Below are 27,730 nucleotides of genomic sequence, written 5' to 3'. Positions count from 1 at the left end.
AGACGTGCTATAGTATGACTTTTTCTTCATATTTCAGACATGTTATAGTATGACTTTTTTTTCATATTTCAGACATGCTATAATATGACTTTTTTTTCTTCATATTTCAGACATGCTATAGTCTGACTTTTTCTTCATATTTCAGACATGTTATAGTATGACTTTTTCTTCATATTTCAGACATGTTATAGTATGACTTTTTTTTCATATTTCAGACATGCTATAATATGACTTTTTTTTCTTCATATTTCAGACATGCTATAGTCTGACTTTTTCTTCATATTTCAGACATGCTATAGTCTGACTTTTTTTTCATATTTCAGACATACTATAGTCTGACTTTTTTTTCATATTTCAGACATACTATAGTATGACTTTTTTTCATATTTCAGACATGCTATAGTCTGACTTTTTTTTCATATTTCAGACATACTATAGTCTGACTTTTTTTTCATATTTCAGACATACTATAGTATGACTTTTTCTTCATATTTCAGACATACTATAGTATGACTTTTTTTTCTTCATATTTCAGACATGCTATAGTGTGACTTTTTTTTTCATATTTCAGACATGCTATAGTATGACTTTTTTTTCTTCATATTTCAGACATACTATAGTATGACTTTTTCTTCATATTTCAGACATGCTATAGTCTGACTTTTTTTTCATATTTCAGACATACTATAGTCTGACTTTTTTTTCATATTTCAGACATACTATAGTATGACTTTTTCTTCATATTTCAGACATACTATAGTATGACTTTTTTTTCTTCATATTTCAGACATGCTATAGTGTGACTTTTTTTTTTCATATTTCAGACATGCTATAGTATGACTTTTTTTCTTCATATTTCAGACATACTATAGTATGACTTTTTCTTCATATTTCAGACATACTATAGTATGACTTTTTTTTTTTTTCATATTTCAGACATACTATAGTATGACTTTTTTTCATATTTCAGACATGCTATAGTATGACTTTTTTTCATATATCAGACATGCTATAGTATGACTTTTTTTTCTTCATATTTCAGACATACTATAGTATGACTTTTTCTTCATATTTCAGACATACTATAGTATGACTTTTTTTTCCTCATATTTCAGACATGCTATAGTGTGACTTTTTTTTTTCATATTTCAGACATACTATAGTATGACTTTTTTTTCTTCATATTTCAGACATACTATAGTATGACTTTTTTTTCTTCATATTTCAGACATGCTATAGTGTGACTTTTTTTTTTCATATTTCAGACATACTATAGTATGACTTTTTTTTCTTCATATTTCAGACATGCTATAGTATGACTTTTTTTCTTCATATTTCAGACATACTATAGTATGACTTTTTTTTTTTTTTCATATTTCAGACATACTATAGTATGACTTTTTTTCATATATCAGACATGCTATAGTATGACTTTTTTTTCTTCATATTTCAGACATACTATAGTACGACTTTTTTTTTTTCATATTTCAGACATACTATAGTATGACTTTTTTTCATATATCAGACATGCTATAGTATGACTTTTTTTTCTTCATATTTCAGACATGCTATAGTATGACTTTTTTTCCTTCATATTTCAGACATGCTATAGTCTGACTTTTTTTTCATATTTCAGACATACTATAGTATGACTTTTTCTTCATATTTCAGACATACTATAGTCTGACTTTTTTTTCATATTTCAGACATACTATAGTCTGACTTTTTTTTCATATTTCAGACATACTATAGTATGACTTTTTCTTCATGTTTCAGACATGCTATAGTCTGACTTTTTTTTCATATTTCAGACATACTATAGTCTGACTTTTTTTTCATATTTCAGACATACTATAGTATGACTTTTTCTTCATATTTCAGACATGCTATAGTCTGACTTTTTTTCATATTTCAGACATGCTATAATATGACTTTTTTTTTTCATATTTCAGACATGCTATAGTCTGACTTTTTTTCATATTTCAGACATGCTATAATATGACTTTTTTTCATATTTCAGACATACTATAGTATGACTTTTTCTTCATATTTCAGACATGCTATAGTCTGACTTTTTTTTCATATTTCAGACATACTATAGTCTGACTTTTTTTTCATATTTCAGACATACTATAGTATGACTTTTCCTTCATATTTCAGACATACTATAGTATGACTTTTTTTTCTTCATATTTCAGACATGCTATAGTGTGACTTTTTTTTTTCATATTTCAGACATGCTATAGTGTGACTTTTTTTTTTCATATTTCAGACATGCTATAGTATGACTTTTTTTTCTTCATATTTCAGACATACTATAGTATGACTTTTTCTTCATATTTCAGACATGCTATAGTCTGACTTTTTTTTCATATTTCAGACATACTATAGTCTGACTTTTTTTTCATATTTCAGACATACTATAGTATGACTTTTTCTTCATATTTCAGACATACTATAGTATGACTTTTTTTTCTTCATATTTCAGACATGCTATAGTGTGACTTTTTTTTTTCATATTTCAGACATGCTATAGTATGACTTTTTTTCTTCATATTTCAGACATACTATAGTATGACTTTTTCTTCATATTTCAGACATACTATAGTATGACTTTTTTTTTTTTTCATATTTCAGAAATACTATAGTATGACTTTTTTTCATATTTCAGACATGCTATAGTATGACTTTTTTTCATATATCAGACATGCTATAGTATGACTTTTTTTTCTTCATATTTCAGACATACTATAGTATGACTTTTTCTTCATATTTCAGACATACTATAGTATGACTTTTTTTTCCTCATATTTCAGACATGCTATAGTGTGACTTTTTTTTTTCATATTTCAGACATACTATAGTATGACTTTTTTTTCTTCATATTTCAGACATACTATAGTATGACTTTTTTTTCTTCATATTTCAGACATGCTATAGTGTGACTTTTTTTTTTCATATTTCAGACATACTATAGTATGACTTTTTTTTCTTCATATTTCAGACATGCTATAGTATGACTTTTTTTCTTCATATTTCAGACATACTATAGTATGACTTTTTTTTTTTTTTCATATTTCAGACATACTATAGTATGACTTTTTTTCATATATCAGACATGCTATAGTATGACTTTTTTTTCTTCATATTTCAGACATACTATAGTATGACTTTTTCTTCATATTTCAGACATACTATAGTACGACTTTTTTTTTTTCATATTTCAGACATACTATAGTATGACTTTTTTTCATATATCAGACATGCTATAGTATGACTTTTTTTTCTTCATATTTCAGACATGCTATAGTATGACTTTTTTTTCTTCATATTTCAGACATGCTATAGTCTGACTTTTTTTTCATATTTCAGACATACTATAGTATGACTTTTTCTTCATATTTCAGACATACTATAGTATGACTTTTTTTTCATATTTCAGACATACTATAGTCTGACTTTTTTTTCATATTTCAGACATACTATAGTATGACTTTTTCTTCATATTTCAGACATGCTATAGTCTGACTTTTTTTTCATATTTCAGACATACTATAGTCTGACTTTTTTTTCATATTTCAGACATACTATAGTATGACTTTTTCTTCATATTTCAGACATGCTATAGTCTGACTTTTTTTCATATTTCAGACATGCTATAATATGACTTTTTTTCATATTTCACACATGCTATAGTATGACTTTTTTTTCTTCATATTTCAGACATGCTATAGTCTGACTTTTTTTTCATATTTCAGACATACTATAGTATGACTTTTTCTTCATATTTCAGACATACTATAGTATGACTTTTTTTTCATATTTCAGACATACTATAGTCTGACTTTTTTTTCATATTTCAGACATACTATAGTATGACTTTTTTTTCATATTTCAGACATGCTATAGTATGACTTTTTTTCATATTTCAGACATGCTATAGTATGACTTTTTTTCATATTTCAGACATACTATAGTATGACTTTTTTTTCTTCATATTTCAGACATGCTATAGTATGACTTTTTTTCATATTTCAGACATGCTATAGTATGACTTTTTTTCATATTTCAGACATACTATAGTATGACTTTTTTTTCTTCATATTTCAGACATACTATAGTCTGACTTTTTCTTCATATTTCAGACATGCTATAGTATGACTTTTTTTTCATATTTCAGACATGCTATAGTATGACTTTTTTTCATATTTCAGACATACTATAGTATGACTTTTTTTTCTTCATATTTCAGACATGCTATAGTATGACTTTTTTTTCTTCATATTTCAGACATGCTATAGTATGACTTTTTTTTCTTCATATTTCAGACATGCTATAGTGTGACTTTTTTTTCATATTTCAGACATGCTATAGTATGACTTTTTTTTCTTCATATTTCAGACATACTATAGTATGACTTTTTTTCATATTTCAGACATGCTATAGTATGACTTTTTTTCATATTTCAGACATGCTATAGTATGACTTTTTTTTCATATTTCAGACATGCTATAGTATGACTTTTTTTCATATTTCAGACATACTATAGTATGACTTTTTTTTTTCATATTTCAGACATGCTATAGTATGACTTTTTTTTTTCATATTTCAGACATGCTATAGTATGACTTTTTCTTCATATTTCAGACATACTATAGTATGACTTTTTTTTCTTCATATTTCAGACATGCTATAGTATGACTTTTTTTTCTTCATATTTCAGACATGCTATAGTATGACTTTTTTTCATATTTCAGACATGCTATAGTATGACTTTTTTTCATATATCAGACATGCTATAGTATGACTTTTTTTCATATATCAGACATGCTATAGTATGACTTTTTTTTCTTCATATTTCAGACATGCTATAGTGTGACTTTTTTTTTCATATTTCAGACATGCTATAGTATGACTTTTTTTTCTTCATATTTCAGACATACTATAGTATGACTTTTTTTCATATTTCAGACATGCTATAGTATGACTTTTTTTCATATTTCAGACATGCTATAGTATGACTTTTTTTTCATATTTCAGACATGCTATAGTATGACTTTTTTTCATATTTCAGACATACTATAGTATGACTTTTTTTTTTCATATTTCAGACATGCTATAGTATGACTTTTTTTTTTCATATTTCAGACATGCTATAGTATGACTTTTTTTTCATATTTCAGACATGCTATAGTATGACTTTTTTTTCATATTTCAGACATGCTATAGTATGACTTTTTTTTTTCATATTTCAGACATGCTATAGTATGACTTTTTCTTCATATTTCAGACATACTATAGTATGACTTTTTTTTCTTCATATTTCAGACATGCTATAGTATGACTTTTTTTTCTTCATATTTCAGACATGCTATAGTCTGACTTTTTCTTCATATTTCAGACATACTATAGTATGACTTTTTTTTCTTCATATTTCAGACATACTATAGTATGACTTTTTTTTCTTTATATTTCAGACATACTATAGTATGACTTTTTTTTTTTCATATTTCAGACATGCTATAGTATGACTTTTTCTTCATATTTCAGACATGCTATAGTATGACTTTTTTTTCTTCATATTTCAGACATGCTATAGTATGACTTTTTTTTCTTCATATTTCAGACATGCTATAGTGTGACTTTTTTTTCATATTTCAGACATGCTATAGTATGACTTTTTTTTCTTCATATTTCAGACATACTATAGTATGACTTTTTTTCATATTTCAGACATGCTATAGTATGACTTTTTTTCATATTTCAGACATGCTATAGTATGACTTTTTTTTCATATTTCAGACATGCTATAGTATGACTTTTTTTCATATTTCAGACATACTATAGTATGACTTTTTTTTTTCATATTTCAGACATGCTATAGTATGACTTTTTTTTTTCATATTTCAGACATGCTATAGTATGACTTTTTCTTCATATTTCAGACATACTATAGTATGACTTTTTTTTCTTCATATTTCAGACATGCTATAGTATGACTTTTTTTTCTTCATATTTCAGACATGCTATAGTATGACTTTTTTTCATATTTCAGACATGCTATAGTATGACTTTTTTTCATATATCAGACATGCTATAGTATGACTTTTTTTCATATATCAGACATGCTATAGTATGACTTTTTTTTCTTCATATTTCAGACATGCTATAGTGTGACTTTTTTTTTCATATTTCAGACATGCTATAGTATGACTTTTTTTTCTTCATATTTCAGACATACTATAGTATGACTTTTTTTCATATTTCAGACATGCTATAGTATGACTTTTTTTCATATTTCAGACATGCTATAGTATGACTTTTTTTTCATATTTCAGACATGCTATAGTATGACTTTTTTTCATATTTCAGACATACTATAGTATGACTTTTTTTTTTCATATTTCAGACATGCTATAGTATGACTTTTTTTTTTCATATTTCAGACATGCTATAGTATGACTTTTTTTTCATATTTCAGACATGCTATAGTATGACTTTTTTTCATATTTCAGACATGCTATAGTATGACTTTTTTTTTTCATATTTCAGACATGCTATAGTATGACTTTTTCTTCATATTTCAGACATACTATAGTATGACTTTTTTTTCTTCATATTTCAGACATGCTATAGTATGACTTTTTTTTCTTCATATTTCAGACATGCTATAGTCTGACTTTTTCTTCATATTTCAGACATACTATAGTATGACTTTTTTTTCTTCATATTTCAGACATACTATAGTATGACTTTTTTTTCTTCATATTTCAGACATACTATAGTATGACTTTTTTTTCTTTATATTTCAGACATACTATAGTATGACTTTTTTTTCTTCATATTTCAGACATACTATAGTATGACTTTTTTTTCTTTATATTTCAGACATGCTATAGTATGACTTTTTTTCATATATCAGACATGCTATAGTATGACTTTTTTTCATATATCAGACATGCTATAGTATGACTTTTTTTTTTAATATTTCAGACATGCTATAGTATGACTTTTTTTCATATTTCAGACATACTATAGTATGACTTTTTTTTCTTCATATTTCAGACATGCTATAGTCTGACTTTTCTTCATATTTCAGACATGCTATAGTATGACTTTTTCTTCATATTTCAGACATACTATAGTATGACTTTTTTTTCTTCATATTTCAGACATGCTATAGTCTGACTTTTTTTCATATTTCAGACATACTATAGTATGACTTTTTTTTCTTCATATTTCAGACATACTATAGTATGACTTTTTTTTCTTCATATTTCAGACATGCTATAGTCTGACTTTTTTTCATATTTCAGACATGCTATAGTGTGACTTTTTCTTCATATTTCAGACATGCTATAGTATGACTTTTTCTTCATATTTCAGACATGCTATAGTGTGACTTTTTTTTTTCATATTTCAGACATGCTATAGTATGACTTTTTTTCATATTTCAGACATGCTATAGTATGACTTTTTTTTCATATTTCAGACATGCTATAGTATGACTTTTTTTCATATTTCAGGCATGCTATAGTATGACTTTTTTTTTTCATATTTCAGACATGCTATAGTATGACTTTTTCTTCATATTTCAGACATGCTATAGTATGACTTTTTTTTCATATTTCAGACATGCTATAGTATGACTTTTTTTCATATTTCAGGCATGCTATAGTATGACTTTTTTTTTTCATATTTCAGACATGCTATAGTATGACTTTTTTTTCTTCATATTTCAGACATGCTATAGTATGACTTTTTTTTCTTCATATTTCAGACATGCTATAGTATGACTTTTTTTCATATTTCAGACATGCTATAGTATGACTTTTTTTCATATATCAGACATGCTATAGTATGACTTTTTTTCATATTTCAGACATGCTATAGTATGACTTTTTTTTATATTTCAGACATGCTATAGTATGACTTTTTTTTTTTCATATTTCAGACATGCTATAGTATGACTTTTTTTTCATATTTCAGACATGCTATAGTATGACTTTTTTTCATATTTCAGACATGCTATAGTATGACTTATTTTTTATATTTCAGACATGCTATAGTATGACTTTTTTTTATATTTCAGACATGCTATAGTATGACTTTTTTTTTTCATATTTCAGACATGCTATAGTATGACTTTTTTTTTTTCATATTTCAGACATGCTATAGTATGACTTTTTTTTTTTTCATATTTCAGACATGCTATAGTATGACTTTTTTTTCATATTTCAGACATGCTATAGTATGACTTTTTTTCATATTTCAGACATGCTATAGTATGACTTTTTTTTATATTTCAGACATGCTATAGTATGACTTTTTTTTTTTTTCATATTTCAGACATGCTATAGTATGACTTTTTTTTATATTTCAGACATGCTATAGTATGACTTTTTTTTCTTCATATTTCAGACATGCTATAGTATGACTTTTTTTTTTCATATTTCAGACATGCTATAGTATGACTTTTTTTTCATATTTCAGACATGCTATAGTATGACTTTTTTTCATATTTCAGACATGCTATAGTATGACTTATTTTTTTTCATATTTCAGACATGCTATAGTATGACTTTTCTTCATATTTCAGACATGCTATAGTATGACTTTTTTTTTTCATATTTCAGACATGCTATAGTATGACTTTTTTTTCATATTTCAGACATGCTATAGTATGACTTTTTTTTTTCATATTTCAGACATGCTATAGTATGACTTTTTCTTCATATTTCAGACATACTATAGTATGACTTTTTTTTCTTCATATTTCAGACATGCTATAGTATGACTTTTTTTTCTTCATATTTCAGACATACTATAGTATGACTTTTTTTTCTTCATATTTCAGACATGCTATAGTATGACTTTTTTTCATATTTCAGACATGCTATAGTATGACTTTTTTTCATATTTCAGACATACTATAGTATGACTTTTTTTTCTTCATATTTCAGACATGCTATAGTATGACTTTTTCTTCATATTTCAGACATGCTGTAGTATGACTTTTTCTTCATATTTCAGACATGCTATAGTATGACTTTTTCTTCATGTTTCAGACATGCTATAGTATGACTTTTTCTTCATGTTTCAGACATGCTATAGTATGACTTTTTCTTCATATTTCGGACATGCTATAGTATGACTTTTTCTTCATATTTCAGACATGCTATAGTATGACTTTTTCTTCATGTTTCAGACATGCTATAGTATGACTTTTTCTTCATATTTCAGACATGCTATAGTATGACTTTTTCTTCATGTTTCAGACATGCTATAGTATGACTTTTTCTTCATATTTCAGACATGCTATAGTATGACTTTTTCTTCATATTTCAGACATGCTATAGTGTGACTTTTTTTTTTCATATTTCAGACATGCTATAGTATGACTTTTCTTCATATTTCAGACATGCTATAGCATGACTTTTTCTTCATATTTCAGACATGCTATAGTATGACTTTTCTTCATATTTCAGACATGCTATAGCATGACTTTTTCTTCATATTTCAGACATGCTATAGTGTGACATTTTTTTTTCATATTTCAGACATGCTATAGTATGACTTTTTTTCATATTTCAGACATGCTATAGTATGACTTTTTTTTCATATTTCAGACATGCTTTAGTATGACTTTTTTTCATATTTCAGACATGCTATAGTATGACTTTTTTTTTTCATATTTCAGACATGCTATAGTATGACTTTTTTTCATATTTCAGACATGCTATAGTATGACTTTTTCTTCATATTTCAGACATACTATAGTATGACTTTTTTTTCTTCATATTTCAGACATGCTATAGTATGACTTTTTTTCATATATCAGACATGCTATAGTATGACTTTTTTTTTTTCATATTTCAGACATGCTATAGTATGACTTTTTTTTCTTCATATTTCAGACATGCTATAGTGTGACTTTTTTTTTTCATATTTCAGACATGCTATAGTATGACTTTTTTTTTTTCATATTTCAGACATACTATAGTATGACTTTTTCTTCATATTTCAGACATACTATAGTATGACTTTTTTTTCTTCATATTTCAGACATACTATAGTATGACTTTTTTTTCTTCATATTTCAGACATGCTATAGTATGACTTTTTTTTTTCATATTTCAGACATGCTATAGTATGACTTTTTCTTCATATTTCAGACATACTATAGTATGACTTTTTTTTCTTCATATTTCAGACATACTATAGTATGACTTTTTTTTCTTCATATTTCAGACATGCTATAGTATGACTTTTTTTTTTCATATTTCAGACATGCTATAGTATGACTTTTTCTTCATATTTCAGACATACTATAGTATGACTTTTTTTTCTTCATATTTCAGACATGCTATAGTATGACTTTTTTTCATATTTCAGACATGCTATAGTATGACTTTTTTTCATATTTCAGACATACTATAGTATGACTTTTTTTTCTTCATATTTCAGACATGCTATAGTCTGACTTTTCTTCATATTTCAGACATGCTATAGTATGACTTTTTCTTCATATTTCAGACATGCTATAGTGTGACTTTTTTTTTTCATATTTCAGACATGCTATAGTATGACTTTTTCTTCATATTTCAGACATGCTATAGTATGACTTTTTTTCATATTTCAGACATGCTATAGTATGACTTTTTTTCATATTTCAGACATACTATAGTATGACTTTTTTTTCTTCATATTTCAGACATGCTATAGTCTGACTTTTCTTCATATTTCAGACATGCTATAGTATGACTTTTTCTTCATATTTCAGACATGCTATAGTGTGACTTTTTTTTTTCATATTTCAGACATGCTATAGTATGACTTTTTCTTCATGTTTCAGACATGCTATAGTATGACTTTTTCTTCATGTTTCAGACATGCTATAGTATGACTTTTTCTTCATATTTCAGACATGCTATAGTGTGACTTTTTTTTTTCATATTTCAGACATGCTATAGTATGACTTTTTCTTCATATTTCAGACATGCTATAGTATGACTTTTTCTTCATATTTCAGACATGCTATAGTCTGACTTTTCTTCATATTTCAGACATGCTATAGTATGACTTTTTCTTCATGTTTCAGACATGCTATAGTATGACTTTTTCTTCATGTTTCAGACATGCTATAGTATGACTTTTTCTTCATATTTCAGACATGCTATAGTGTGACTTTTTTTTTTCATATTTCAGACATGCTATAGTATGACTTTTTTTCATATTTCAGACATGCTATAGTATGACTTTTTTTTTCATATTTCAGACATGCTATAGTCTGACTTTTTCTTCATATTTCAGACATGCTATAGTATGACTTTTTCTTCATGTTTCAGACATGCTATAGTATGACTTTTTCTTCATGTTTCAGACATGCTATAGTATGACTTTTTCTTCATATTTCAGACATGCTATAGTGTGACTTTTTTTTTTCATATTTCAGACATGCTATAGTATGACTTTTTCTTCATATTTCAGACATGCTATAGTATGACTTTTTCTTCATATTTCAGACATGCTATAGTGTGACTTTTTTTTTTCATATTTCAGACATGCTATAGTATGACTTTTTTTCATATTTCAGACATACTATAGTATGACTTTTTTTCATATTTCAGACATGCTATAGTATGACTTTTTTTTCATATTTCAGACATGCTATAGTGTGACTTTTTTTTTTCATATTTCAGACATGCTATAGTGTGACTTTTTTTTTTCATATTTCAGACATGCTATAGTATGACTTTTCTTCATATTTCAGACATGCTATAGTATGACTTTTTCTTCATATTTCAGACATGCTATAGTGTGACTTTTTTTTTTCATATTTCAGACATGCTATAGTATGACTTTTTTTCATATTTCAGACATGCTATAGTATGACTTTTTTTCATATTTCAGACATGCTATAGTATGACTTTTTTTCATATTTCAGACATGCTATAGTATGACTTTTTTTTTTCATATTTCAGACATGCTATAGTCTGACTTTTTCTTCATATTTCAGACATGCTATAGTATGACTTTTTCTTCATGTTTCAGACATGCTATAGTATGACATTTTCTTCATATTTCAGACATGCTATAGTATGACTTTTTCTTCATATTTCAGACATGCTATAGTATGACTTTTTCTTCATGTTTCAGACATGCTATAGTATGACTTTTTCTTCATATTTCAGACATGCTATAGTATGACTTTTTCTTCATGTTTCAGACATGCTATAGTATGACTTTTTCTTCATGTTTCAGACATGCTATAGTATGACTTTTTCTTCATATTTCAGACATGCTATAGTGTGACTTTTTTTTTTCATATTTCAGACATGCTATAGTATGACTTTTCTTCATATTTCAGACATGCTATAGTATGACTTTTTCTTCATATTTCAGACATGCTATAGTGTGACTTTTTTTTTTCATATTTCAGACATGCTATACTATGACTTTTTTTCATATTTCAGACATGCTATAGTATGACTTTTTTTTCATATTTCAGACATGCTATAGTATGACTTTTTTTCATATTTCAGACATGCTATAGTGTGACTTTTTTTTTTCATATTTCAGACATGCTATAGTATGACTTTTTTTTTTTTTTTCATATTTCAGACATGCTATAGTATGACCTTTTTTCTTCATATTTCAGACATGCTATAGTATGACTTTTTCTTCATATTTCAGACATACTATAGTATGACTTTTTTTTCTTCATATTTCAGACATGCTATAGTATGACTTTTTTTCATATTTCAGACATGCTATAGTGTGACTTTTTTTTTTCATATTTCAGACATGCTATAGTATGACTTTTTTTCATATTTCAGACATGCTATAGTGTGACTTTTTTTTCTTCATATTTCAGACATACTATAGTATGACTTTTTCTTCATATTTCAGACATACTATAGTATGACTTTTTTTTTTTTTCATATTTCAGACATGCTATAGTATGACTTTTTTTCTTCATATATCAGACATGCTATAGTATGACTTTTTTTTTTTTTCATATTTCAGACATGCTATAGTATGACTTTTTCTTCATATTTCAGACATGCTATAGTATGACTTTTTTTTTTTTTCATATTTCAGACATGCTATAGTATGACTTTTTCTTCATATTTCAGACATACTATAGTATGACTTTTTCTTCATATTTCAGACATACTATAGTATGACTTTTTTTTCTTCATATTTCAGACATGCTATAGTATGACTTTTTTTCATATTTCAGACATGCTATAGTATGACTTTTTTTTCTTCATATTTCAGACATGCTATAGTGTGACTTTTTTTTTTCATATTTCAGACATGCTATAGTATGACTTTTTTTTCTTCATATTTCAGACATACTATAGTATGACTTTTTCTTCATATTTCAGACATACTATAGTATGACTTTTTTTTTTTTTCATATTTCAGACATGCTATAGTATGACTTTTTTTCATATTTCAGACATACTATAGTATGACTTTTTCTTCATATTTCAGACATACTATAGTATGACTTTTTTTTCTTCATATTTCAGACATGCTATAGTATGACTTTTTCTTCATATTTCAGACATACTATAGTATGACTTTTTTTTCTTCATATTTCAGACATACTATAGTATGACTTTTTCTTCATATTTCAGACATACTATAGTATGACTTTTTTTTTTTTTTCATATTTCAGACATACTATAGTATGACTTTTTTTTCTTCATATTTCAGACATGCTATAGTATGACTTTTTTTTCTTCATATTTCAGACATGCTATAGTATGACTTTTTTTCATATTTCAGACATGCTATAGTATGACTTTTTTTCATATATCAGACATGCTATAGTATGACTTTTTTTTTCATATTTCAGACATGCTATAGTATGACTTTTTTTTTTCATATTTCAGACATACTATAGTATGACTTTTTCTTCATATTTCAGACATGCTATAGTATGACTTTTTTTTCTTCATATTTCAGACATGCTATAGTATGACTTTTTTTTCTTCATATTTCAGACATACTATAGTATGACTTTTTTTTCTTCATATTTCAGACATGCTATAGTGTGACTTTTTTTTTTCATATTTCAGACATGCTATAGTATGACTTTTTTTTCTTCATATTTCAGACATGCTATAGTATGACTTTTTCTTCATATTTCAGACATACTATAGTATGACTTTTTTTTCTTCATATTTCAGACATGCTATAGTATGACTTTTTTTTCTTCATATTTCAGACATGCTATAGTATGACTTTTTTTCATATATCAGACATGCTATAGTATGACTTTTTTTTTTTTCATATTTCAGACATGCTATAGTATGACTTTTTTTTCTTCATATTTCAGACATGCTATAGTGTGACTTTTTTTTTTCATATTTCAGACATGCTATAGTATGACTTTTTTCATATTTCAGACATGCTATAGTATGACTTTTTTTCATATATCAGACATGCTATAGTATGACTTTTTTTTTTCATATTTCAGACATGCTATAGTGTGACTTTTTTTTTTCATATTTCAGACATGCTATAGCATGACTTTTTTTTCTTCATATTTCAGACATGCTATAATATGACTTTTTTTTCTTCATATTTCAGACATACTATAGTATGACTTTTTCTTCATATTTCAGACATACTATAGTATGACTTTTTTTTTTTTCATATTTCAGACATACTATAGTATGACTTTTTCTTCATATTTCAGACATGCTATAGTATGACTTTTTTTCATATTTCAGACATGCTATAGTATGACTTTTTTTCATATATCAGACATGCTATAGTATGACTTTTTTTTTTTCATATATCAGACATGCTATAGTATAACTTTTTTTTCTTCATATTTCAGACATGATATAGTGTGACTTTTTTTTCTTCATATTTCAGACATGCTATAGTATGACTTTTTTTTTTCATATTTCAGACATGCTATAGTATGACTTTTTTTTCTTCATATTTCAGACATGCTATAGTATGACTTTTTTTCATATTTCAGACATGCTATAGTATGACTTTTTTTCATATATCAGACATGCTATAGTATGACTTTTTTTTTTCATATTTCAGACATGCTATAGTGTGACTTTTTTTTTTCATATTTCAGACATGTTATAGTATGACTTTTTTTTCTTCATATTTCAGACATGCTATAGTATGACTTTTTCTTCATATTTCAGACATGCTATAGTATGACTTTTTTCATATTTCAGACATGCTATAGTATGACCTTTTTTCATATATCAGACATGCTATAGTATGACTTTTTTTTTCATATTTCAGACATGCTATAGTATGACTTTTTCTTCATATTTCAGACATGCTATAGTATGACTTTTTTTTCTTCATATTTCAGACATGCTATAGTATGACTTTTTTTTCTTCATATTTCAGACATACTATAGTATGACTTTTTTTTCTTCATATTTCAGACATGCTATAGTGTGACTTTTTTTTTCATATTTCAGACATGCTATAGTATGACTTTTTTTTCTTCATATTTCAGACATGCTATAGTATGACTTTTTCTTCATATTTCAGACATACTATAGTATGACTTTTTTTTCTTCATATTTCAGACATGCTATAGTATGACTTTTTCTTCATATTTCAGACATACTATAGTATGACTTTTTTTTTTTTTTCATATTTCAGACATACTATAGTATGACTTTTTTTCATATTTCAGACATGCTATAGTATGACTTTTTTTTTTTTTTCATATTTCAGACATACTATAGTATGACTTTTTTTCATATTTCAGACATGCTATAGTATGACTTTTTCTTCATATTTCAGACATACTATAGTATGACTTTTTTTCATATTTCAGACATACTATAGTATGACTTTTTTTCATATTTCAGACATGCTATAGTATGACTTTTTTTTTTTTTCATATTTCAGACATGCTATAGTATGACTTTTTCTTCATATTTCAGACATGCTATAGTATGACTTTTTCTTCATATTTCAGACATACTATAGTATGACTTTTTTTCATATTTCAGACATGTTATAGTATGACTTTTTTTTCTTCATATTTCAGACATGTTATAGTATGACTTTTTTTTTTTTTTCATATTTCAGACATACTATAGTATGACTTTTTTTCATATTTCAGACATGCTATAGTATGACTTTTTTTTCTTCATATTTCAGACATACTATAGTATGACTTTTTTTCATATTTCAGACATGCTATAGTATGACTTTTTTCATATTTCAGACATGCTATAGTATGACCTTTTTTCATATATCAGACATGCTATAGTATGACTTTTTTTTTCATATTTCAGACATACTATAGTATGACTTTTTTTTTTCATATTTCAGACATGCTATAGTATGACTTTTTTTTCTTCATATTTCAGACATGCTATAGTATGACTTTTTCTTCATATTTCAGACATGCTATAGTATGACATTTTTTTTTTCATATTTCAGACATGCTATAGTATGACTTTTTCTTCATATTTCAGACATACTATAGTATGACTTATTTTTTTTTTTCATATTTCAGACATACTATAGTATGACTTTTTTTCATATTTCAGACATGCTATAGTATGACTTTTTTTTTTTTCATATTTCAGACATGCTATAGTATGACTTTTTCTTTATATTTCAGACATGCTATAGTATGACTTTTTCTGCATATTTCAGACATGCTATAGTATGACTTTTTTTTTCTTCATATATCAGACATGCTATAGTATGACTTTTTTTTTTCATATTTCAGACATGCTATAGTGTGACTTTTTTTTTTCATATTTCAGACATGTTATAGTATGACTTTTTTTTCTTCATATTTCAGACATGCTATAGTATGACTTTTTCTTCATATTTCAGACATGCTATAGTATGACTTTTTTCATATTTCAGACATGCTATAGTATGACCTTTTTTCATATATCAGACATGCTATAGTATGACTTTTTTTTTCATATTTCAGACATGCTATAGTATGACTTTTTCTTCATATTTCAGACATGCTATAGTATGACTTTTTTTTCTTCATATTTCAGACATGCTATAGTATGACTTTTTTTTCTTCATATTTCAGACATACTATAGTATGACTTTTTTTTCTTCATATTTCAGACATGCTATAGTGTGACTTTTTTTTTCATATTTCAGACATGCTATAGTATGACTTTTTTTTCTTCATATTTCAGACATGCTATAGTATGACTTTTTCTTCATATTTCAGACATACTATAGTATGACTTTTTTTTCTTCATATTTCAGACATGCTATAGTATGACTTTTTCTTCATATTTCAGACATACTATAGTATGACTTTTTTTTTTTTTTTCATATTTCAGACATACTATAGTATGACTTTTTTTCATATTTCAGACATGCTATAGTATGACTTTTTTTTTTTTTTCATATTTCAGACATACTATAGTATGACTTTTTTTCATATTTCAGACATGCTATAGTATGACTTTTTCTTCATATTTCAGACATACTATAGTATGACTTTTTTTCATATTTCAGACATACTATAGTATGACTTTTTTTCATATTTCAGACATGCTATAGTATGACTTTTTTTTTTTTTCATATTTCAGACATGCTATAGTATGACTTTTTCTTCATATTTCAGACATGCTATAGTATGACTTTTTCTTCATATTTCAGACATACTATAGTATGACTTTTTTTCATATTTCAGACATGTTATAGTATGACTTTTTTTTCTTCATATTTCAGACATGTTATAGTATGACTTTTTTTTTTTTTTCATATTTCAGACATACTATAGTATGACTTTTTTTCATATTTCAGACATGCTATAGTATGACTTTTTTTTCTTCATATTTCAGACATACTATAGTATGACTTTTTTTCATATTTCAGACATGCTATAGTATGACTTTTTTCATATTTCAGACATGCTATAGTATGACCTTTTTTCATATATCAGACATGCTATAGTATGACTTTTTTTTTCATATTTCAGACATACTATAGTATGACTTTTTTTTTTCATATTTCAGACATGCTATAGTATGACTTTTTTTTCTTCATATTTCAGACATGCTATAGTATGACTTTTTCTTCATATTTCAGACATGCTATAGTATGACATTTTTTTTTTCATATTTCAGACATGCTATAGTATGACTTTTTCTTCATATTTCAGACATACTATAGTATGACTTATTTTTTTTTTTCATATTTCAGACATACTATAGTATGACTTTCTTTCATATATCAGACATGCTATAGTATGACTTTTTTTTTCATATTTCAGACATACTATAGTATGACTTTTTCTTCATATTTCAGACATGCTATAGTATGACTTTTTTTTCTTCATATTTCAGACATGCTATAGTATGACTTTTTTTTCTTCATATTTCAGACATACTATAGTATGACTTTTTTTTCTTCATATTTCAGACATGCTATAGTGTGACTTTTTTTTTTTCATATTTCAGACATGCTATAGTATGACTTTTTTTTCATCATATTTCAGACATGCTATAGTATGACTTTTTCTTCATATTTCAGACATACTATAGTATGACTTTTTTTTCTTCATATTTCAGACATGCTATAGTATGACTTTTTCTTCATATTTCAGACATACTATAGTATGACTTTTTTTTTTTTTTTCATATTTCAGACATACTATAGTATGACTTTTTTTTCTTCATATTTCAGACATACTATAGTATGACTTTTTTTTCTTCATATTTCAGACATACTATAGTATGACTTTTTTTTCTTCATATTTCAGACATACTATAGTATGACTTTTTTTTTTTTTTCATATTTCAGACATGCTATAGTATGACTTTTTCTTCATATTTCAGACATACTATAGTATGACTTTTTTTTCTTCATATTTCAGACATACTATAGTATGACTTTTTCTTCATATTTCAGACATACTATAGTATGACTTTTTTTTTTTTTTTCATATTTCAGACATACTATAGTATGACTTTTTTTCATATTTCAGACATGCTATAGTATGACTTTTTTTTTTTCATATTTCAGACATGCTATAGTATGACTTTTTTTTTTTCATATTTCAGACATGCTATAGTATGACTTTTTTTTCTTCATATTTCAGACATGCTATAGTATGACTTTTTTTCATATTTCAGACATGCTATAGTATGACTTTTTTTTCTTCATATTTCAGACATGCTATAGTATGACTTTTTTTCATATTTCAGACATGCTATAGTATGACTTTTTTTTTTTCATATTTCAGACATGCTATAGTATGACTTTTTTTTTTTCATATTTCAGACATGCTATAGTATGACTTTTTTTTCTTCATATTTCAGACATGCTATAGTATGACTTTTTCTTCATATTTCAGACATACTATAGTATGACTTTTTTTTCTTCATATTTCAGACATGCTATAGTATGACTTTTTTTCATATTTCAGACATGCTATAGTATGACTTTTTTTCTTCATATTTCAGACATGCTACAGTGTGACTTTTCCTTTATATTTCAGACATGCTATAGTATGACTTTTTCTTCATATTTCAGACATGCTATAGTATGACTTTTTCTTTATATTTCAGACATGCTATAGTATGACTTTTTCTGCATATTTCAGACATGCTATAGTATGACTTTTTTTTTCTTCATATTTCAGACATGCTACAGTGTGACTTTTTCTTTATATTTCAGACATGCTATAGTATGACTTTTTCTTCATATTTCAGACATGCTATAGTATGACTTTTTTTCATATTTCAGACATGCTATAGTATGACTTTTTTTCTTCATATTTCAGACATGCTACAGTGTGACTTTTCCTTTATATTTCAGACATGCTATAGTATGACTTTTTCTTCATATTTCAGACATGCTATAGTATGACTTTTTCTTTATATTTCAGACATGCTATAGTATGACTTTTTCTGCATATTTCAGACATGCTATAGTATGACTTTTTTTTTCTTCATATTTCAGACATGCTACAGTGTGACTTTTTCTTTATATTTCAGACATGCTATAGTATGACTTTTTCTTCATATTTCAGACATGCTATAGTATGACTTTTTCTTTATATTTCAGACATGCTATAGTATGACTTTTTCTGCATATTTCAGACATGCTATAGTATGACTTTTTTTTTCTTCATATTTCAGACATGCTACAGTGTGACTTTTTCTGCATATTTCAGACATGCTATAGTATGACTTTTTCTTCATATTTCAGACATGCTATAGTATGACTTTTTTTTTTTTCATATTTCAGACATGCTATAGTATGACTTTTTCTTCATATTTCAGACATGCTATAGTATGACTTTTTTTTTCTTCATATTTCAGACATGCTATAGTGTGACTTTTTTCATATTTCAGACATGCTATAGTATGACTTTTTCTTCATATTTCAGACATGCTATAGTGTGACTTTTTTCATATTTCAGACATGCTATAGTATGACTTTTTCTTCATATTTCAGACATGCTATAGTATGACTTTTTCTTCATACTTACTGAATACTTATGACCATGTGATATTTCAGTTTTTCTTTTTTAATAAATTTGCACAAATTTCTACATTTCTGTTTTTTTCTGTCAAGATGGGGTGCTGAGTGTATATTAATGAGAAATAAAATGAACTTTTTTGATTTTAGCAAATGGCTGCAATGAAACAAAGAGTGAAAAATTTAAAGGGGTCTGAATACTTTCCGTACCCACTGTATATACTATACTATATACCACAGGATGATTTAAAAAATACTATGGTATACTACCTGGTACAGTGGTTAGTGCTGCTGCCTCACAGTTAAAAGGTAATATAATATATATAGATATATACTGTACTGTATATATATATGTTGACTGTGTTTCTTGGTTTGTTTGTATATAATATATATATAATGTGCTGTATATACTGTGCATTTTATATTTCATATTTTTTGCTGCTATTTACTGCTATTTTATTGCTTTTCTATTATTCTATTCTATTCTATTATTTTATTCTATTATTTCTATTATTATCTTATTGCTTCTGTATGCTGCTGTAGCGAAAAAAAAATTCCCCTCGGGGATTAATAAAGTAAATACCTACCTACCTAATGGGTTCAATTCCAGCTTATTCATGTTCATGTTTTTGATGACCTGCTATAGTACGACTTTTTTTTTTCAGCTAAATAATTGAAAAAAAACATAATGTATGACATGGGTTTGATTCCAGCTATAGACATGGATGTATTCGGCCCAAAAAACGTAAGGCTACTTTTCTGTAGCATATCATTCAAAACATGAAAAAAAAGTCACACTATAGTATGTTCTCCAAAATGTCATATAAAAGTCATATTATAGCATGTGGTCTAAAATTTCATTGGTACACGACTCCCCCAAAAAAGGCCCGTGATTGGAAGTGATATTTCCTTCTCGATAAGATGAAACCTTTGTTCGTGATTTGTCATCCGTCCTGTCGCCCTGCTCAGGACTGGGTTTTGGCTCCCACTGGATACTCAGCGTACTACTGCGACGGAGAGTGTTTCTATCCTCTGGGCTCCTGCATGAACGCCACCAACCACGCCCTCATCCAGCAAGTGGTGAGTAATGCAGCCGCAAACACGCTTCAGACATGCTGCCGTCACTCATCTCAGACCGGAGACGGTTGGAAATGTAACACCGCGGGAGGGATTCCCGTTTTCTACCTGCTGCTTTTTTTGAACCATTTTTTTTTTTTCAGCCATTTGTGAAGCTTCTGTTAACTTCTAACGTTTTTACATGAACGTCAAAATGGTTTCATAATGTGGTTAAACTTGCTTTTACTCCATATTTCAGAGGGAAAGGAACACTTTGATTCAGATTTGGTTTTAACCTACAAGAACTTGTGTTCCAGAAAATGTTTCCTTGTGACCTCTTTCAATAAAAACAATCTAATTCAGGCTTTTTAATAGTTTTATAAAAATCAGATTCTTCACCTCAACCTCTGAGAAAGTTTGATCTTCATCTAATAGCATCAGGTAGTAGTACACTTCAGTCACAGGGGGACATTTTGGACAAAAATACTTTTTTATATTTCCAAGTATGATTTTGAATGCAGTACTTTTACTTGTAATGGAGTATTTCTGAATACTACATCGGTACTTTTACTTTGAAGTAAAACGTGAACAGTTTCAAATGTAAACTGTAAATGTGCTCCGGCAGGTCCACCTGCTGAAGCCCGACGAGGTCCCGAAGGCCTGCTGCGCCCCCACGAAGCTCAGCCCCATCTCCGTCCTCTTCTACGACGACAACAACAACGTCATCCTCAAAAAGCATCGCAACATGGTGGTGAAGACCTGCGGATGTCTATGAAAGCGGCTCCGCTTAGTTTAAATCTACACGTATGATGGATTTTTTTTCCCCCCCAGACGTGACCTCTTTCAACAGACAAAGATAACAGAAATCTGATTTTGCCGGTCTGTTGGCTTTTTTAGAGCCGATTCAGGATCAACATCTGAACTGTCAATTTTCAGAAGGGTTAAGTTCACTGACTCCAGACATATTTTATTTTCACATTACTTTATTTTCGAGAACTATATATGTTTATAATAATGTTCACGTGTGCCTAAACTTTGACCAGAAACGACCTCTTACAAGATAAAAAGCCCCGTCAGCTTTGTACAGATCATTCGGTCTCATTTTTACAGTTATTTCAACTTTTAAAGCCGTCAGCTTTTTATTTCTGAAAAAAAAAAGCGGCTTTAAAGTACATCGGATGGTAGAAGATACCGTTAGTGACGCCCGATTTGTTTTGTAAGAAAGAAATGAACCGACTGTTGTTGTAACACATGAAGAGATTAAATTGTATTCGGTTAGCAAATGTTCAATCTATTGGTTTATGGTCATGATTTCAGTGTAAATAATAATAAATAAACATAATAATTTGAAAAATGTATACATTTTAGAAATAAATTCTTATCTGAGCAGTTGATAAAACATTAAACTATTGATTGTGCAGATAAAACTGGTCCATCTTTTTCTCCTCCTCCCTTTTAAATAAAGTCAACCTTAAATTAGAGGAAATGATGAACTGCGAGTTTCAACGTACCGACAGCAGAGGGAACGTTTGAGGGGAAAAGCACCTGAATTACAAACCTTTTTTTGGGGGGGGACCGGTGGTTTGATTTCACCTGAAACTTGAGAAGAGAGTGGACATCTAATGCTGTGTCAACGTTTTAGGGAACTAAATGGCTGCTAAAGATGCTAAATGGTGAACGTAAATATTGAAGTTGCAGACCTTGAAATGGGGAGTTGCTGATTGTAAACATATGGAAGCAGCTAACTGACATCTTAAAAGAGTACAAAAATGTTTTTTTGTTTTTTTTTTGTTTACGTTTTCAATGGCCGCTTCACTCCAACATCTAATTTGTAATATTTGTGGATACACACACACACACATGAATTTGTGTTTTTTTTCTTTATGGTGCAGAACAAAGTCGGCTGAGAAGACCAGTCACATTAAATACATTGTTCAATTTATTGAAAAGGGTAAAAAAAAAGAAAAAGAAGAAAAAAAAAAAAAAAAGAAAGAAAAAAAAGTACAGTGAAAGCAAATAGGTGAAGTTTTTCCCCGCTAGTGAATAGAAGAACAACAAAACAAAAAGAATAAATGATTTTGGCGGTTACTGAAATAAAAGATTGAACCCTCAGTCTTGCAGTTTCTGCAAACTACAGCTGAAAGCAACAAAGAGCACAGAGCTTTGTGTGTCTGGTAGAGCCGTTTAAAAAAACAAAAAAAAACAAAAAACAAATGGTGTCCTTGGTTTAAGCGAGGCGGGACAAAGATGGGGGTTATTGCCAAGATAACGTTGGGAAACGTGTCCGAGAAAGGCGAGACTGAAATGAGCGGAAGAATTTAGGAAACAGAAAACAGAAGTAAACGGACTCGCTGTGTGGTGGGACGTGAGGTACTGTTGTGAGGTGTTACCGAGCAGCAGCGGCACAGACGAGGCAAAGCTGTGGAGACGTTTTCTCGTTGGACCAAAAAAAAATTGAAAAAAAGATTTTGAGGAACTTAAGATGCTGAATTTACACCGAAATTCATAGAAAACCAGAAACTGAACGAGATTTGGTCATTTTAGGAGGCCGATAATCAGGAGAAGTCTTCTCTTTGATCTTGCGTGTCCCTCGGCTTCAGTTTAAAGAAAACTGAACTGATGAGTTGTAAAGTTGGAGCCCGACAGCAGTGCCACATCCGTGTTTGTTAGTGAGGAAATCTGTAGTGAAGGCGGCGTCTCTTCCTGTGGACGACAGCGTGTACGTGCAACCAGCTGTCATCCCATTCAAAAACTAGATTTGTTTTTTTTTTATTTCCTCTCGCAGCCTTTTTTTCATCTCCAACCCCCCCCCCCCCCCCCTCCCCCATCTTTAGTCACATGATCATTGTATTTCAGTGTTAGCAGGCAAAGCTAGCTGGTTCTGGGAACCTCCACCCCTCCCCCATCTGGAATAGCAAGGTAGTTGTACACAATAAATACAAAAATGGGCTGCTGGTGTACGTCTTCCCCGTCATCACCGTCTTCTCTCACGCAAACACACACACGTACGTACGTACACAGCACACACACACATCCTTCCCCCTCCCGACGTCCATGAATACTGACAGGTCCCAGTGTTCGTCACCAACATCCTTCGGGCGCCGCGATTCAACGTTTAATCCGTGGTCATTGTGTATCTGCAGGCGACAGATTTTAATGGGAGGTTTGTTTTCTTTTAGTTTCATGTTTACACTTTGAAAATATTAACCTCATAAGTATATTTGGTTTTGAGTTTCTCTTTATTTTTATTTTTTTTTCCTCCCCTCAGAAGATTTCTAATTTAGAAACTCTCCTACAAATTATATTTTGTTTCATCTAAAAACACTAAAGGTAAAAGAAAGTTGTAAAATAAAAAATAAAAACCGTCCAGTAGAACAACACGGCAGGTCTCGTCTTACCCGGGTTCAGAGGTCCGTTACGCCTGAACGTCCGCCAGCTCAGGAGGCATCGGGGACTTGGGATGTTTGCTCTCAAAATGCTGCTTGAAGGTTTTGGGGTCGGGCATCTGTGTCTGAAATAAAACAAATAAAAAGGACCGTTGAGTTAGTTTTGTCTTCTGGAAACACGGCGACCTCAACAGCTACAATAAAAATCAACAGCTGAGCTCACAAAACAAAACAAAACCTGCTTGAAAAGAAATTGGTTTTAAATGCTTCTGAACACTTTTGATGTTTGTGGTCAAATATCTTCAAGAAAGTGTTTATTAAAAAACCCGACATTTTCAATGGAGTTCAGTTACGGCTGCACGATTAATCACATCATAACCTCAGTTCATGCCACCGTCATCCTTTTTCTGAACAACAATTCTGTCGCATTTTTTTTTTTTTGGGGGGGGGGGGACATAAGCTGCATAAAAACAAGCGCTCCTACTTTCTCCTCCAACAAATAACAACACGCCGTTAAACAACACGCTTCAGAGCGGGTCGGGAAAATAAACCGAGCGAGTGGCGAGAGATCCTGAGACAGACGTGTGTCGACTAATTGTCTAAAATGTTTGCTGTGTTTTTAGGATTCAACTGAGCTTCCCAGAGTCCGAAGCATGAACTATTATCAGACAGAAAGTAACAAACAGATTCTGTAAAACAACAACAACAACAAAACAAGCTCCGACTAAAGCTGATCAGTAATCAGCAGCTCAGAGTCCGGTACCGACCCGGCAGACGGGGCACGTGTGGACCAGCGCCGCCTTGGCCGCGGTCTTCTGGTCGGCGCCCTGACCTTTCTTCTTCTCAGCGGCCTTCTTGGCGTTCTTCTGCTGGGACTGAATCTTCTGCTGCCCGCGAGCCATGGCCCTCAGCTTCGACCTGGGGAAGACCACGGAGAAGGTTCATACACCACGTCTCGGTATTTAAAACACTAAATAAACACGTTTCACTGGAATATTTGTTGTCTCGATAGTTAAAACACATCGTTACATTAATGAATTAATTATATTTATGAATTATATGAATGAATTATCGAAGTCACTTTAATGCTGCAGCCGGTGAAACTGAAAAACTGTTCCAACAACATTAATTGAATTTCCTTATCTGAGCCTTTGATGACGTCACAACTTAATTGTGGAGGATAGTTTTCCATTATTATTATTATTATTATTATTATTATTATTATTATTATTATTCTGAATCTGGGAACTAACTTACCCCCTCCCTCCCCCCCACACACACACACACACACAACAAGAAGTTCACGAACCACAGAAAGAAAATGGGAACTAATCGAACATTTACATTTACTTTCAAAACATCTTTAAAATGCTGCTTTACCAAAAAAAATAAAAAATAATAAAAAAAAAATAACATAATTATCCTGCTTTATTTTAAATTGTCTGTTTGAGATCAGTTTACCGGTTTGTCGATATTTGAATAATCAATACACTGAAACACCGTCAGCACTCACAGTGTAAGATGTGCCGCAGGAATTGGTTAAATATAGTAATTAAATATAGTAATTAAATATAGTAATTAAATATAGTAATTAAATATAGTAATTATTCAGCCACGTCTGGTGTCGTTTCTCTAAACCAATCAGTTACTGAAGCTGTTAGCATCTGTTAGCATCTGTTAGCATCTGTTAGCATCGCCCAAACAGGCCTTTCCTCAAACCGGCGCCGCCTTGCTAACAGTTAGCTGAGGTAGCTAGGGAAGCTAGTTCTCCATGTGACTCCGAGTTTCTGGAACATTCTACGTTGTCGAAGTAAAACAGGAAACAGCTTCGAGTAAATCATAATGTCAGATAAAATCCCCCCACCGCCAAAAAAAAAAGAAAAAAAAAAAAGAAGAAGTTTCAGCTGTTTGTAGTCTTTTCGTTTCCAGCTGATTTACCTTCGAGGTTTGTGTGTCTTCGCTCCCTTTTGTCGATTTTTTTGTGTGTTTTGTGCCAGAGGAAACTTTAAGGATGGTCGTTAAAGGGCCGAGCGGGACACGAGCAGCGCCCCCAGCAGGACTGGAGCGGTGCTGCAGCTTCAGCAGCAGGTCACGTTTGAGGTTTCTAATATTTAAGTACAACAGAAAAGAAAAAAAACAACAACAACCACTCAACAGAATATCTAAACTTACAACACGTGTAGGCTTGTTTGCAATCTGTGTTTAATATTGTTTATTTGTTCGTGTTATGGTAATTTTGCGTTTTAAGTTTCTTTATTCTGCACACACGACACAAACTGTCAGGGTTTTCGCCTCGTGCAAATTAAATCAAAATCAGAAAAAAAAACATTCAGTTTTTACTGAATATAAATGACATGTTAAAAAGTGAAATAAACAAATACAAATCTGTAAAATAAAGGGATTTAGAAATGCAGATTAAATAGCAAAGTAAGGTCATTTTAGGGCATTAGCCTTTTATGCTTTTTTAATGCTCACTGGGGCAAAAAGAAAAGGTAAAGCACAGAGAAATTACACTGTCAGATTTTATTTGACAGTTTTTATTCATTAATTTCTTTTTCATTAAATTTATTGTCATTTTTTAATTATAAGAGACGTGGACATCATCAGCTCTCAATGCGTCTGGACCCCCCCCCCTCCCCCCCATACCGCCCCTTTTTTAAATGTAGTAATATAGTTAAAAGTTTTATTTTGCATTAAAGTCTTCATAAGATAGAAATGAGAAAAACAATCCTAATTTTTTTATGGTGATGAACTGGACTGCTGGAAGTCAAAATAATTTAAAACCTTAAAAAACAAAGTAA

At 29.2% G+C, this 27,730-nt stretch overlaps 2 protein-coding genes across 2 annotated transcripts in view; one reads left to right on the top strand and one right to left on the bottom strand.

Moving 5' to 3' along the window:
- The window catches only part of bmp8a (bone morphogenetic protein 8a), a 93,925-nt gene extending 70,122 nt beyond the window's left edge, over window positions 1–23,803 (top strand). The window contains exons 6-7 of the mRNA XM_069176379.1: window positions 21,457–21,567; window positions 22,169–23,803. Coding sequence (XP_069032480.1) covers window positions 21,457–21,567; window positions 22,169–22,318 — 261 coding nt within the window. The 3' untranslated portion in view covers window positions 22,319–23,803. The remainder of the gene's footprint in view (window positions 1–21,456; window positions 21,568–22,168) is intronic.
- Window positions 23,460–26,936, bottom strand: LOC138214627 (zinc finger protein 706). Its single transcript, XM_069176380.1, has 4 exons — window positions 26,868–26,936; window positions 25,697–25,847; window positions 24,942–25,054; window positions 23,460–24,680 (listed from the first exon to the last, which is right to left on the bottom strand). Exons 2-3 carry the CDS (start codon window positions 25,829–25,831, stop codon window positions 24,959–24,961), a joined length of 231 nt encoding a protein of 76 aa, XP_069032481.1. The 5' UTR covers window positions 25,832–25,847; window positions 26,868–26,936; the 3' UTR covers window positions 23,460–24,680; window positions 24,942–24,958.
- Between the last annotated feature and the right edge of the window lie 794 nt (window positions 26,937–27,730).

Source organism: Embiotoca jacksoni, unplaced genomic scaffold (genome assembly GCF_022577435.1).
Source record: "Embiotoca jacksoni isolate LCO1_2020_lvr unplaced genomic scaffold, fEmbJac1.0.p SCAF_7, whole genome shotgun sequence".
Taxonomy (NCBI): domain Eukaryota; kingdom Metazoa; phylum Chordata; class Actinopteri; family Embiotocidae; genus Embiotoca; species Embiotoca jacksoni.
The sequence above is the reverse complement of the archived record's forward strand: the minus strand, read 5'-3'. Positions and strand labels throughout refer to the sequence as shown.